A 14,078-nucleotide genomic window follows, 5' to 3' on the forward strand; every position below is an offset into this window, starting at 1 on the left:
TTGAAAAAATTCTCCTACATTCTAAGAGTGTTTCAATTATACTTGTAATCTGTCTGAAATGACGTTAGTCACATACATCCAAATAGCTTATTCAAATCACGTTGACACTTATGCATCCATACAGAGTAATCTCTTTACACTCTCTCCATATTAGGGATAAATAACACTTGATAATGACCAGAGTAAATCAAAACCTCTCAAGTACATCAAACATTCTGGGCAACTAAAGCAGGCTAATTTGAAATGTAAATAGTCTGTGCATATTTTATCGAACTCATCGAAAATCGTTCAGAACTGATCAGACTTTCTCATCTGAAGCACAAGAGTCTAAGAACACAACTTGAATAAAGGAGTAAATATAACACATCCATTGTTCATTGGTACTCTTCGTGTCATCAGTGTGTTTTCATCTGGAACTATAATTCTTGTAAACATTTACTGCGATCCATCTTCAACAACTCAGTTACATTCTAACTGGAAAATTTTTCTAGATGTTCTCTAATGAGTCCTAGTTATCAGCAACTCTCCAACTGACGCAATAAGTCTCTTTCGGACAAAACAAATAATTATATATCACTTTTTAATATGAAAATCAATAACAAAGTATGAATTAGACTCCCATACATAATACCACCGTTTTGCTACCACACAACTGTTGATTAGTGTTGTCGTGTAATCTACTCCAGATCAAAATTGGTTGGTTGTAATGTCATCAGTTATAACAATGGACAGCAAGTGCTTGCATGTCAAGAGGAATATCACTATACTTATTATTACAGATATACCTTCCTGGAGAATCAAGACCATGACAAAATTACAGGCTTTCTGCCGACTGTCTGTAATCATTTAACGATTTCACACGAATTAGGCAAAGAACAGTATCAGGCTTACGTTCATTGAGAAAGAAGCTATAGCTATTGACTGTATGGATCCAACTATCTATATGTTTAGAAGTGGAAATAATTACAAGCAAACATGACTAGTTCTTCTATGGATGAATCAGGAGAAAGTCTACGATAGTAAACTACTCAAGTGCTAATTACTTCAAATTCATCGATGCGTTGAGGGAAGTTGAGTTTTTAGCAGGTAATTATACTCCGAATAACATTGAATGTAGTGTAGTATTGCTTCCTAAAGCATACTCGACCAGACCACAGTTATGTGTAACCGGTGTCTATTTTACTGTACCTATGACCAGATAAATGTTTTTCATCAATATCGATATTATATCATTGAAATCACGAACCGATCAATGTTCGACAACCATTGCAAACCTAGAAGCAATGGACGGCTATCTAATCCTAATGGTTTAGAGGTTAGGCGTTTGCGTGCGAGATTGGAGGTGTTGAGTTTGATTTCCACTTGGAAGATCGAGGCTGCTCGGTGCTGAGGAGTCTCACGCTACAACGAATCGGCCGTCGACGGCTTCCACATTTTCAATGGTTGTCTAATTTTTGTCGGCTCGTGATCTCAATGAAAATCCAGTCACTGAAACCCTGTACTGACAGTCGATACTAAACTTTTAATTTGATTTTCATTGGTTTCTGCTACATGTAGAAGATTTACTCATCTTCACTATGTATATCTGGTTTATAATTAGAATAGTCTTATTGATGTTAAATTATCACTCACCATTGAACAAATAAACTAACACTGACTTCCCCATTAGTCGTCAGCTAGTCAACTATTCACAAATGTTATTGATGAATATCACAGCTCAGTTATATGATGATTCTTCACCGACTATTATGTTTCGTAGTGCTCTCTAATGTCATTGTGTATATATCAAGCTACTAGAGTTATTTTGTGTAATTTTATAATGATTTGTGAAGTTATTAAGTTTCCATTTTGCTTTCTTCAGGATTGTTTTTATAAGAGAAAAACAGATATAAGAAGAGTAAAATTTCAGGTTTAGCCTCTCTATTTTAAACATAACTTTCCATATAGCGTGTGTTCCAAACAATAATTGAAATAGCTCTCATAGATGGCATCCATAGTTCCATGTTTGTCACACATCTTACGACACAGTGACCACTGGTAAATGGAGACAAAATAATTCACTTATTAGTTGATTGGTCCAACTTATTTTCGTCAGCCGGAGTCAAGTGTCTTAGATTTTACAAGGTAATACGTCTGAGTGTGAATACTTTATTCTTCACTCTTGAGCATATTGTCCGAATAAGTATTGTTAAACATCTCTAGAAGACAAGTGGTCTCATCAATTTTTATCCTGAGACTAAAGATTTCTAGTAAGTCTGGAAGAAGGTGCTCAATCCATCGGGAGGTGTATCCAGAAAAATGATAGTATTTTCTAATAAATTCTATGTTTGCAGCTGAGAAATATGTCATTTCATTCTATTATCAAGTTCCACACGATTAATTTATACAACTGGTTTATTCAAAATGTCGTAACTTTGCTTGTACTCTCTTCTTTTACAAGAACAGTATCTCTGTAAATTAACATAGGTTTTCCTAGATTAACAAACTATGAACCGAATTCAGGAAAGTCGTACCTGACAGAGTGTACAGCAAATTCAGTCCATCATTTTTTAAAATACCTCTGGTACTAAAAATGGTATGGTCCACATAAAATAGGCTTGTGTGTGTTGTAATACTGCCAAAAGCCTGCTTAGGAGGTGGCTTCCCCAGCCTTTGACCTAAAGATACAATGCGGAACGAGGTGACGCCTCATGGTAATTGGTGACCTAAAGTGGGTTCTTAAGCTATTCCTTCCCCTCAGAATCTAGGGGAGGATGTTCACCTTTGGTTTGGAAGTATGGTTTTCCTTCTCCTCTGGGTGGGTTCTCCATATTCACTGACCTGGTTTAAGTGTAGAGCATTCGCTTTTTCTCCTCTCAGTTTCGTAACCACCACCCGACCGCGTGAATTTAGTGAGTTGGACTCGCCTGTCAGATGTTATGAAAATATGTGCAAGTGAGAGCATTTTGTAAGGGAAAGTGGACTTAAATCACCATTAAACTGGTATTAAAGTTCACCATTAGTAATTCAACTTCTAGGTTTCATATTCGAACTTGCTTTTGTCGCTTGGTTGATAAGCATCACTAGCTCCCACACAAATGCTTTAATTCACCATTGAGTCCATCAACCTCCATTTGGCAAAGGAATCGCATAACTATGAGAAGATATTTTATCACATGTTCCAATATTTAGTAACTAGTTATGGAGTAACATTCGACTGAGTGATATAAGAAAAGTCACTTCTATTAAAACATATATTTAGGTGGCAGCCTTTAACTATGATGAAGCTAACATCCAGTTCGTCTTTGATTTTAGAGATTCACCAGACGGATTCCAAAAATTCAGATAGGAACAGGCGTATATGTATATGGACATTCGGTTTTCCCATGAGGAAAGTTCTAGGAAGAAACATGGAAGTCTGTAGTAGAAAGTACGGTTCATGAGAATCCAAAACACTTATTGGCTTGGATTATGGCTAGCAGTGGGAATTTATGACCCATATTTCGACCTGTCTCTCACTTTTCATATGGATGTACCTGGGTCACAGAGTTGATGTCCACAGTGGATTCAAACCCAGTACCGTTCATTTCAAATGCTAACGCATTACCCATTTAGCTACTGAGTTCACTGTTAACAAAAACTAGTCGTTTCCATGAAACTTGTGATCAAATATTTATATCGAGGCAATCCTGACCTGATACACATATGCCAACTAAGACTGATGAATATCCAGGCAAGAATATCAGCATTAGGATAACTCAAAAACCATTACAAATTATATAAAATTTATCAACGTAGCTCTTTCATCGATTTCGTTTTCCAGACTCGGTATGACCACAACGATATTGGGATTTTATGCGTCTAATTTCTTCTTAGACTACTGAAAATCGATATTACCGCTAGATAATACCAGTGAAATTGTCATCAGAACCGCTATAGATCTATGGTGGAGTTCTGGAAAAATTAATGTCCACATCAACGTATCTTCGAAATCTATACAATCGTAGTACGATGTGATTTGTCTTGACCTAGCAGATTCTACCACACCTGGGTGGATTATTTCCACATATTACTTCTTAACTATTGATTTCTCATGATTTGATATCTAGTTGTTAAAAAATGAATATATGCCATTCATAATATCGAGCAAATAACAGAAGTAATATTCAGACTATGATAACAATATTTGTTTGTGTAGGGCCAATGGACGGTCTAATATCAACCGAGACACAACCGAAAAGAACGATCTGAATTATCTTGATATAACCTGACAACTGCGAGAAATGAAATCACTGTAAAATATTTCAATAATTCATAATTCATCGGTACTCATGTGAGACTGTGATGGAAGTTGTTTGAACAAGTTAAGCATGTTAATTAGCTACTTACTACCAGAAGAACGTTTAACGTCAGATAAAATAAGATGAGGTTTTCGTGATAATTGATGGTCAGTACAGTTAAGGAGTGAACAAGAGATTTTCACTTGATGAAATCTGTCAGTTCTTACATCAATAAAGTAGTTTGCCTTGGAAAATGAAAATTCTTAATCTACATGTAGTTTTCATCATGATATCAGGAAATCAGAGAAAACCAAAAAATCACTAAACAGCTGTTTGAAGCTTAAAACCTATGTGATTTCTTAAGTAAATAAGAAAATGAATACTCATCTATAAAAAGCTACACTACCTAGACCTTGAATCTATCTGCGAAGTCGGAAATTATAACGAGCCAAACCTGTCTACACATCATTCTTTTATCTTCCATTTAGTGTAAACTTGCTACTCAGAGGTTGGAAATTGAGTGTTCTAATCACTAAACTACTTACTTCTCAGTTTCAATCAGTTTTGTGACGAATAAAACTCTCTAGACCACTTTATTTATCTATTTATAGGTTAGAAACATCTTAAAAGGCATAAAATGGGTTGAACAATGAATATTAAAAATAGTGTGTTCAAGTTAAGTGCCTTTATATTTCAATGCAAATTAACGATGGTGATTGAAGATGTAAAATAACCTTAATGGTGTAGATTTGTAAATCAGGTGTGTTTGGTTAACTGATTCAACAATTCTCTAATTTGGTCAAAAACTCCCAATAGACAATCAAGTTTCACCGAGTATATTCGTCAACCGCCATATGAATGAAAATTTAGGTGATCAACCAGACTTTGCACTAGGACTTGAGTAATGGGACCTTCATGAGTCAATTGTAATGAGACTATTTAGGACCTAGTTGAATAAATGATATTTATTGGTTGTAAATACTTGGTATTAGTCGCAATAAGAGCTTCCAACATACAATGACCCATGATATATAACAAGAACGATCGCTATATAATTGCAAACCTTCTTTTCAGCCTCAGAATTCAACAATACTCATTCCGAAATTTATTAATGCGTGATACGTAATAGTCCAACGGATGTAAACAGCATTTGGACTGTACTGTCCAAAAGTGATACCCAAGAATGGAAATCTAAAAGTTTTGCAGTCATTTCACTGATCCTTAGAGTGATAATCACCTAGTTATGGTAGCTTTCCTTTCCACGTATCTCATAAATGTATGTTGAGTTTCGATTACATGAATATCGGTTTTTTCTAAGCTTGCTGTCTTACTCGATGCTAATGCACATCATAAACTGTTGGTGAGTAACAACAAAATAACCACAATTTGATAATATCCATTATTGATGCTCCTAAAGTCCAACTTTTTCCTTCTATTCAGGTCGGAACATCATCTGAATATAAAATAGAAGTAACGTTATAAATGCTTTGTAGATTAAAATAGGATAATCTTCAAATTCTCTCTCTCTATTACTCTCTACCTGAAGTTACCACAGTGTTTATGCCCGCTATATATACAACTACGATAAGCACTAGATGTTCGGAAGAGAAACAGACATCTCTCTGGGGATACAACCAATCCATTGATAGGGATATTAACAACAAATTTTGTATTCTTACGAAAAATTTTCAAGTATACATTTCATCATATCTAAATAGAGAAGTCAACTCATTCAGCTATTATAGGAGTGCCTCTATGGCAATTACTTGTACATTAAATACATTATTTTACCCATCATGTAGATTAGTGAAGTTTGTTTAAAACGTTTCTATATTACACCACCAAACAACTAATCAAATGAGATAATGAAGTGATATTTATATTTTATCGGGAATGAAATTCCATACTATCACACTATGCACTGCACTATTACAGTAAATGTTTGTGTAATTTATGAGTAAACATCTGAGGACCATTTGAAACTAGTCAGGCTACTTATGTGTTACAAAGTTGGGAATAAATTCCCATGGAACACATTATTCGAGCACAAATGCATATCCGAAGTGGTTGAAGATAGTTGTCAGAAAGTCCTGGACCCGGGATTTCCGTTTGTCGGCGCTCGTCACCAAGGTCTATCCACAATCTTGAGATAGCTCACGCCTCATAATCTGACACCATACCACTGAGCTAATAGAGGCTACTGGCCTCCTGTAGAACTGAGAGTGCATCAGTCCCCCCAAGATTGTGGGCACATTCCTCTGATGAGTGCCAACAAGACAGAAACCTGGGTCATGGCTTTCTGTCCACTACCTCCAACCACCTTACACCAAAATGGGGTGCACGCTCTGTCAAGTCAGTACTAAAGGACTAAACAAACATGACATTGATCACTACACAGCGATAACTGCAAGTATATATACATACCTTTACTAAAATACACATGTTTAGCTGAGGGATTTTGATGGATAACTACACAGATAAGTTTGGTAGTTTTCTATCACAGATTAAAATCAAATCAGTAACCTATTGAAAACACTGAAACGTGTTTTCGTCTTAGTTTTCGACCATTTACAAGTATTAATTGGGTTGGAAACTGTAGATAAGATAGGCTAGACCGATGTGACACTAAATGAGAATCTTGTTGAAAAAAACATATTTTAACCAAGCTAGTCATGTGTGAACAGAAAGAATCACTAATCCAATGAATTCATTCCCAAATGACTCACAATCATGTTTCATATTGATGGTCATTCGAATGATCGCACTGTTCTCACATCTCTACCTGTTTTATATTTTTCGAAATAGTACATTGATGAAACAGAATGTTTAGTATAGGAAGCATGTGATAATTTATTCGGTCTACTGACTTTTGAACAACCTTGCTACACTCACTCAATTTTGTTAATGTGAAAAAATAAGGGAAAGGTCAAACCAGTCAATTGAAATGTGATAAAAAGGTTTAGGACAATGGATGATTAATGAAAAGTACCTTTCTTCATTGTTTAATGTTCAGACTCATGTGAATATTGTCAGTGAGTAGTAAACCAATATCATTTTCGTCTGGTCTATTAGTGCTTCATGAATTCTGCTGATCAAGTCGTGATGTAACCCCTAATATAAGTGATGCAACATGCAGATGGAATATATTTGTTTCTGAGTGATTAGTTTTGGTGAACATGATGATCTGGAGACAAGTTACGTGAACATTATATTAGTTACAGTTTAGTGATCATAAGTGTTATCGTCCTAGTCCTAAGGAGGAGTCGATCGTGGTTGTGTCTCTGACTATGATGTTTGTTAATAAAGAACATGATCAAAACCACTGGTTCTCTCAAGGTCCTAGATACGTTTAGTCTATACAACCTTCCAATATTAGGAAGTTATCACTCAGATTGAAATGAAGTAGTCCAACTTCATAAGATGATTATCTTTCCAGTAGAAGTGAACATTATTACCACATGAGTGGTCGTGCTCAAATTTTATTACTTACATCAATTAAGATATACACCTAATTCAATAAAAACGAAGTATTCAGCATGCATAATTCATACTTTGGTGCCGACCTCAGAAATGCAGTTTGATTCGAAAGCGCTTATTAATGTTCATGAAAATATGGGGAGAGTGGACAAGTTTACACTGTCAGAAGTGTCTATCGCAAATGTTTATAAGGTTTAAGTGTGACTACCTTAATACAAAGACAAGTGATTCTGAGTTAGCAGAGTAGAGCAATGAAATGTCGATTGATTAATTTGGCCTCGTTCCCGTCTGTGTCTTCATATGAATATACAACGACCTTGAATTTCTCTTTATCACCACAAGACTTGAGTTGTGGAGTTATTTTAGGACTGTCTTGTAGTAAAATAAGTTATCTGTTCGTTTTCTTAACGATTTTCTGTTTGTGTGTGTGGTGATATGTAAATGATTTGTTTTCATCATTATTGATGCAATTTAAATAAGGATGACGCAATGGTATGTGGTAAAATGCGAGTGGGTAAACATCATCCGTGATAAAATTCTTTTTCCTTTCAACAGAACGTTAGTTAACTGAGTACACATTATTTAAATACCTACTGATTACTGTTCAGTGGTATTATACTTCAATTTGAATGCAGACTTCGTCATGGAGTTGTAAATGTCATGAGTCCAACTTCACATGGGTCACCGGAAACACACTGTCGAAGAGTTTACAACTAGAATGAAACTGTTTTCAATGGCTTACTGTCTAACTTCGCTTGATAAATGTTCTAATAAGTAAGAACCCAATATGAGCTTTGAAGTGTGCTCTTTGTAAGACAAATCGTACTTCATAAATATGACTCACTGAACTTCATGATAATCCAGAGCACAAATTACATAATTTAAAAATGTATGAACAACCGGACTGCAATTCACTGTTGTGTACAAAAACATGTTGATTTTACTCGAATAAGTTCTATCGAATAAACAGGTGTTGAGGATAGACTTGAAATATGTACGTAACATTTAAGCGAAACAAAAGTAACTTGTATGAATTAATTTAACTGTGAACTAGTTAGGAGATTTTTGTTTTACGATAAATACTCTGTTCATTCACCCGGAATATTGTAACGTCTATCGTATAACTTGTATTTTCATTTTCCCTAACTGTATAGACTTGTAATTTATGATTCCTTCATACTTACTTGTAGTCAATTGTAGTACGAAATCCCACAGAATGTAATATACACGTAATACTAGCAGAGCGATAGACAATTTTTACATGAAAAATAACTCTTATGAATGAGAAGAAAGGGAAATTCTCTTGTGATTCATACGTAACTAAAACGAATGAAACTACTCGATCGTTCATATTTATATACGCGTGAAGGTTTAGTGGGGAATTTGTTACCAATCTGTCTGCCAGTATCATTGGTGCTTTACTTGATATATAAGTTAAATATTGTTATTATTTCTTAATTCGGGTGTTTTCATAACTGCTATCAATCCATCACCATGGTATAAATAACAACAACCTTCAAGAAGAGACATCATAGTGATTGGTTATTTTACACCATGTCTATTGTTAGTCACAACAAAACAATCATATTAGAGTTGATGAATGCAGAACAAAATACAACTCGTCTAAAACACACTACCTAGTACATATATCTAATATGCAATGGAAACACTGTACATATGAAACTGATAATTCATCATGAGGATATTATGTAGTCATCACTGAACTGTGAACAAATTTATTATATAACCATACGATATTTCGCAAAATGACTGGACATGTCTAAGCTGTAGAAATCCTTGGTTGAAAACACAGTTACAGGAAGTCTCAAGGAAAGCATCATTTACGTTAAGAAAATGCTCAGATATATATACTATCCGATAGACCTAAATAAACTGGAACCACTGCATAGTTACAACAATACTTAACAATTATTTACATCCTTACAGATTTGTGCAGTTGCATAGTCTGACTAGTTCCCACACAAAATCTGTAACTCAGAGGTGACAACATTATACCCGCTTGACGACTGAGTTACATTGAGGACTGACACCAATTGAAAACGAAACTCTATAGTTTAGTCCAAGACGCATCATTTCAAAGGAGAGTATTGGAAAAGCAGTTTGAAATTGTTCACTGAATAGTTAACAATGATTAACGAGAGACTGTTTAGTACATCGAACTAACGGTCAAGTCGTTACTAGTAACTCAGAAATAGTATGATAACATTGCAATAACTTACCAGATGTATCTTTAAATGATTTAACTAGTTTAATAGTTCCATTGTTATCGATACTTAAAAATCTTGCTTTCATTGGATGATTTTGTGCAAATGGAGTTAAAAACAATGGTGAAGTATCTAAATTAGACATATAAAATGATAAACTACGTCTAGATCTATGTGAACGCATAAACACATTTGTTATTGGTACTTTACGATTCGAATGAGTAGAACTTGATGTTTGGAAAGTTGATAAATCTAAATGCTGTATCATTAAATCATCCACACTTGATGCTTCTGTAGTGTGATTAGATGATATTATTAGTGAGGGTGGAGACAAGGATGAGTTTGGCGATATTCCTGATGATGACATATTAGAAGAGTAAATTGATGAAGAGGTTTCGGCAAAAGTTCCATTTATAGACAATGAAGTAGGTTTACCATTGATACATTGTACATTGGACAAAGCGAATAGTATGTACAAAAATATAGCATAATACTGTATGGTATATTCAAATCGATGTGAACTACTTTCGGAACTGATTGTTCGATATGAATAACTTCGGAAATGTTTCCTAGAATCGCATTCAGCATTTATACATTCATTATGGACAGTGTCAGAAATAGTTGTTTCATAATTCATATTTTTGGAGGAATTCAAGTGATCAGAAACAGTTTTTATCCCTCTATACCATGATAAATATTTATGAAAGTGAGCATGTCTTCTTGATGACAACTGGATTCTATGGTTGTTTTTGAAATACCGGTAATTACGGACATCCTTATTTGTCATAATAGTCCTGTATCGGATTAAACATAGTCTTAGTAGACATTTAATACATATCACGTAAAATCCTAAATAATTTGTCACGAGAATATCGTTGAACCGTACTAATGATCTCAGTAACGAAAATAGTTTGAAAAATATCTTAGATATGGTTGAGGATAAAAATGATGATGATGATGATGATGATGATGTTGGCAATGACAAAGAAGATGACAACAATATTGATTGTGATGATGTGGACGAGTAAAGTGAATACAAAAATGTATGTACTTTAGCTTTAATCCAAATAATATCCAAGTGTAATGAATTAGAATTGCATAAATGCATCGGTTAAATTTAAGAAATAATTAGAAACTCGAATATAGTTTTCATGTGCTTAACAACAACTGGTCAATTTCATGTGACCATGAAAAAGCACGTTGATAATTAATGACAAGCAATTTGTTCAAGTTTTACTGTTAATGCACATGAAACAAGTACCATTGTAAACATCAAATGTAAATGAATTGAATGATGAATAATATTTATCATAATTACGATGATGAATAAGATTTTCGTGTTTGTATCGCCCACTCAGATTAATTTTATTTTGTAGTTGAATAACAAATCGACCAATGAATGATTAGGAAAATTAAAATATATACATACATCACCAAGTGTACATATTTAGTTGTATGTGTATTGTTCAGATGGTGTTTAAGAAACTTGTACAGTTATACGATGGTAACCATGATAAAAATACAAGGTGTGTGGTTGATAATATATATACATTAAGACGTGTGTCACATTAATCTGGCAATCAAAATCCTCTTTTCACAATCCATTTCGAATTTGATGTTGAAGTGTCTTGACTAACACTCAGAGTAGATTTATCATCACCGGTAGTTGCGTAAGTCAAAATTTACCACCCAATCAACTTTCAATGATCACCTAGTGAAAAGGCATGCAAAACAATTAAGTAATTACTTAGGAAATCCCTTGTCAATGATTTCTTTTTTAATGTCGCACAATTTAAAGCATGGTATATTTGATTGCCTCGATATTTTCATCTATATCTCCAGAGAGAGGGGGTTGAAGAATAGGTGGGAGTTATTCAAGAAAGTGTTAGTATTTTTTAGCATGAAATATCCGCCATCATCAAGCCTCATGTTCCGACAGACTGATATCATCTAGTTTATCGCTGGAAGCCAATGGACATTGAGTTGTTGTTGCATTTAAGCCTGAAACTGTCCAGTAAAGCTAATGCATAATCTCGTGGAAGACAGATTGAATAAGACGAAAAAGCGATTAGTGTTTCCTTAATCCAGGTTTAATGTGATTCCCAGTCGATATCAGTTTGTGATGAAGTCCTAGTCTCAAGCTGTGAATAAAATCTTCACTAATCCACTATCTTAATAGTATAAGTTATTTTCCATTGAAAAAATGAAAGGATTTTGGATAGATGAGTTGAAATAACACTGGAAATACAATAAATGAAGTCAGCAAACCAAAGAAAACAAGATGTATCCGAATTCAAGATTCTGTGCTCTTAGTGGTGTAATACTGACTGTCTTCCCGTGTACTACATTATATAATGCGAAGCAAAAATGGTGGATCTGATATAAAATTCAGTGAATAAACTTTTACTCAGGTAATAAATGGTAACTAGTTAGATACGGTATTAATTATGGTCTGATATCAATGAAAAAACTGTTAGATGATATAGAGAAAAGAAGATTGGGAAGAACCGGAAGTTAGTGAACCAATTCTGTGCAATCTTGTGTGTGGATGTTGCACAACTCACAATTACTCAATTGTTTTGATCAATTAAAATCCCACAAGTAATATTATTAGGAGAATTTGTTTATTCTAGCCAGTCCCTCATCGTACATCAGCTTTAGGATTCCAAAACTCGAATTATTTATAGTTTTGTAAACTATTTTTTGCAACCGTACATCGTTTATTTTAGACAGAAGTTGGTTGTTTGTATCCAATATTTAGGTTTTGGTATAACCAACATTGTACACGAAGTCAACAATGTCTGAACATCCACGTTTCTGAAAGCCCTACAAATTAACTAATCATGATTAATTTACTTAAATTTCAACCAAATGATCATGGATTTGAAGTCAATAGTAGGAGAACAATTGGAATTCAGGAGTACTGAATAATTCACTTTTGTATTAGTTGTTTGAATCATCCTATTGATGCTTGGGACTGCAATTGATCAGTCTCTTATTGGTATATGTGCAACCTGTACGGATTGCTTCGATATTGGCTTAATCCACAAGCATTATAAGCAGAGATGCATGGTGGCTAGCAGTGGAATCCAGGACGCGCGTTTCGTCCCACTTGGGACTCGTCGGCTGGATGTGCCTGCATCACAGAGTTGAAGTTCACTCCGAGACTCGAACCCATTATGCTCGCTTCATACATCATCTCGTTATAATGATTGTTTTATCTCGGTTTCAAACTTCGCAATAATGCACATTCTCAACGACAAATGGAATCGCATCTGGATTAGCATGAGCATCCTGAAGATTTAGTGAGGCATTATGAATTAATGAGTTAACGAACTCAGAAACTAGAGAAGATGCTTAACGAGAAGTAGGCGAAGCAGGACGAGGCAGTCCATCAAGACTAATTAGTTTGGATTGTTTATTCTGGTTAGTGTTTTTTAGCGAGATCATTTTCTACGGGATAGGGATGCTGACCCCATGACCAATTCTCCTCTTTTTTACGGGTTCGGGACCGGCAATAACCTTAAAAGGGTTACAGGCGAAGTCAACACTTTTATGGTAAACTATAAATAATTATTTGCTTACTTATTAACCAGTCTAAATTTAGTATTAATAAAATCTACAAACCTTGGAAAACGAAGTGAAACTCCTAGTCTTTCATTGATTACCACAATTATGCACTGTTTCACCTTTCATTAAACAGTACATTTGCTACAATCATTAGAAAATGTATTGTATTAATTCGAACATTACATAACAAGTAATAGTAAATAGCCTTTTAAACATAAATTTCATGGACATGTTATAATATTCTAAGACCTTTGTTTATTGTTGTTTTCGGTGTCGGTGTTTTTATGATTCCAATAAAAGATTATTATATTTTCAACTGGACAATTCCGTTTGATTAAAAGTGTAAATTTGCTTTGGGAGTTTTTTGGCGTTAAATCAAACAAACTGATACATTCGTGACATCAGTAAATGCAAACAAAAGAATTGACACGATTGGAAAATTTCTTACAAAAGTGGTTCATTTTAATGTTTCGTAACTCAGTGTTAGCCTCTTCATCAGAGTGGTTAAACAAATAGTCAGAGTAAATTAACACAAATTCAGTTAGTA

At 34.4% G+C, this 14,078-nt stretch overlaps 1 protein-coding gene across 1 annotated transcript; it reads right to left on the reverse strand.

The window, feature by feature from the left end:
• Positions 1-9,170: 9,170 nt before the first annotated feature.
• Smp_140780 (hypothetical protein) lies at positions 9,171-10,598 on the reverse strand (the record flags this gene model as incomplete). The annotated part of the gene is made up of 2 exons (XM_018793577.1): positions 9,171-9,250; positions 9,977-10,598. 2 exons carry the CDS (start codon positions 10,596-10,598, stop codon positions 9,171-9,173), a joined length of 702 nt encoding a protein of 233 aa, XP_018648075.1.
• Between the last annotated feature and the right edge of the window lie 3,480 nt (positions 10,599-14,078).

This window comes from Schistosoma mansoni, chromosome 1 (assembly GCF_000237925.1).
Source record: "Schistosoma mansoni strain Puerto Rico chromosome 1, complete genome".
NCBI classification, from domain to species: domain Eukaryota; kingdom Metazoa; phylum Platyhelminthes; class Trematoda; order Strigeidida; family Schistosomatidae; genus Schistosoma; species Schistosoma mansoni.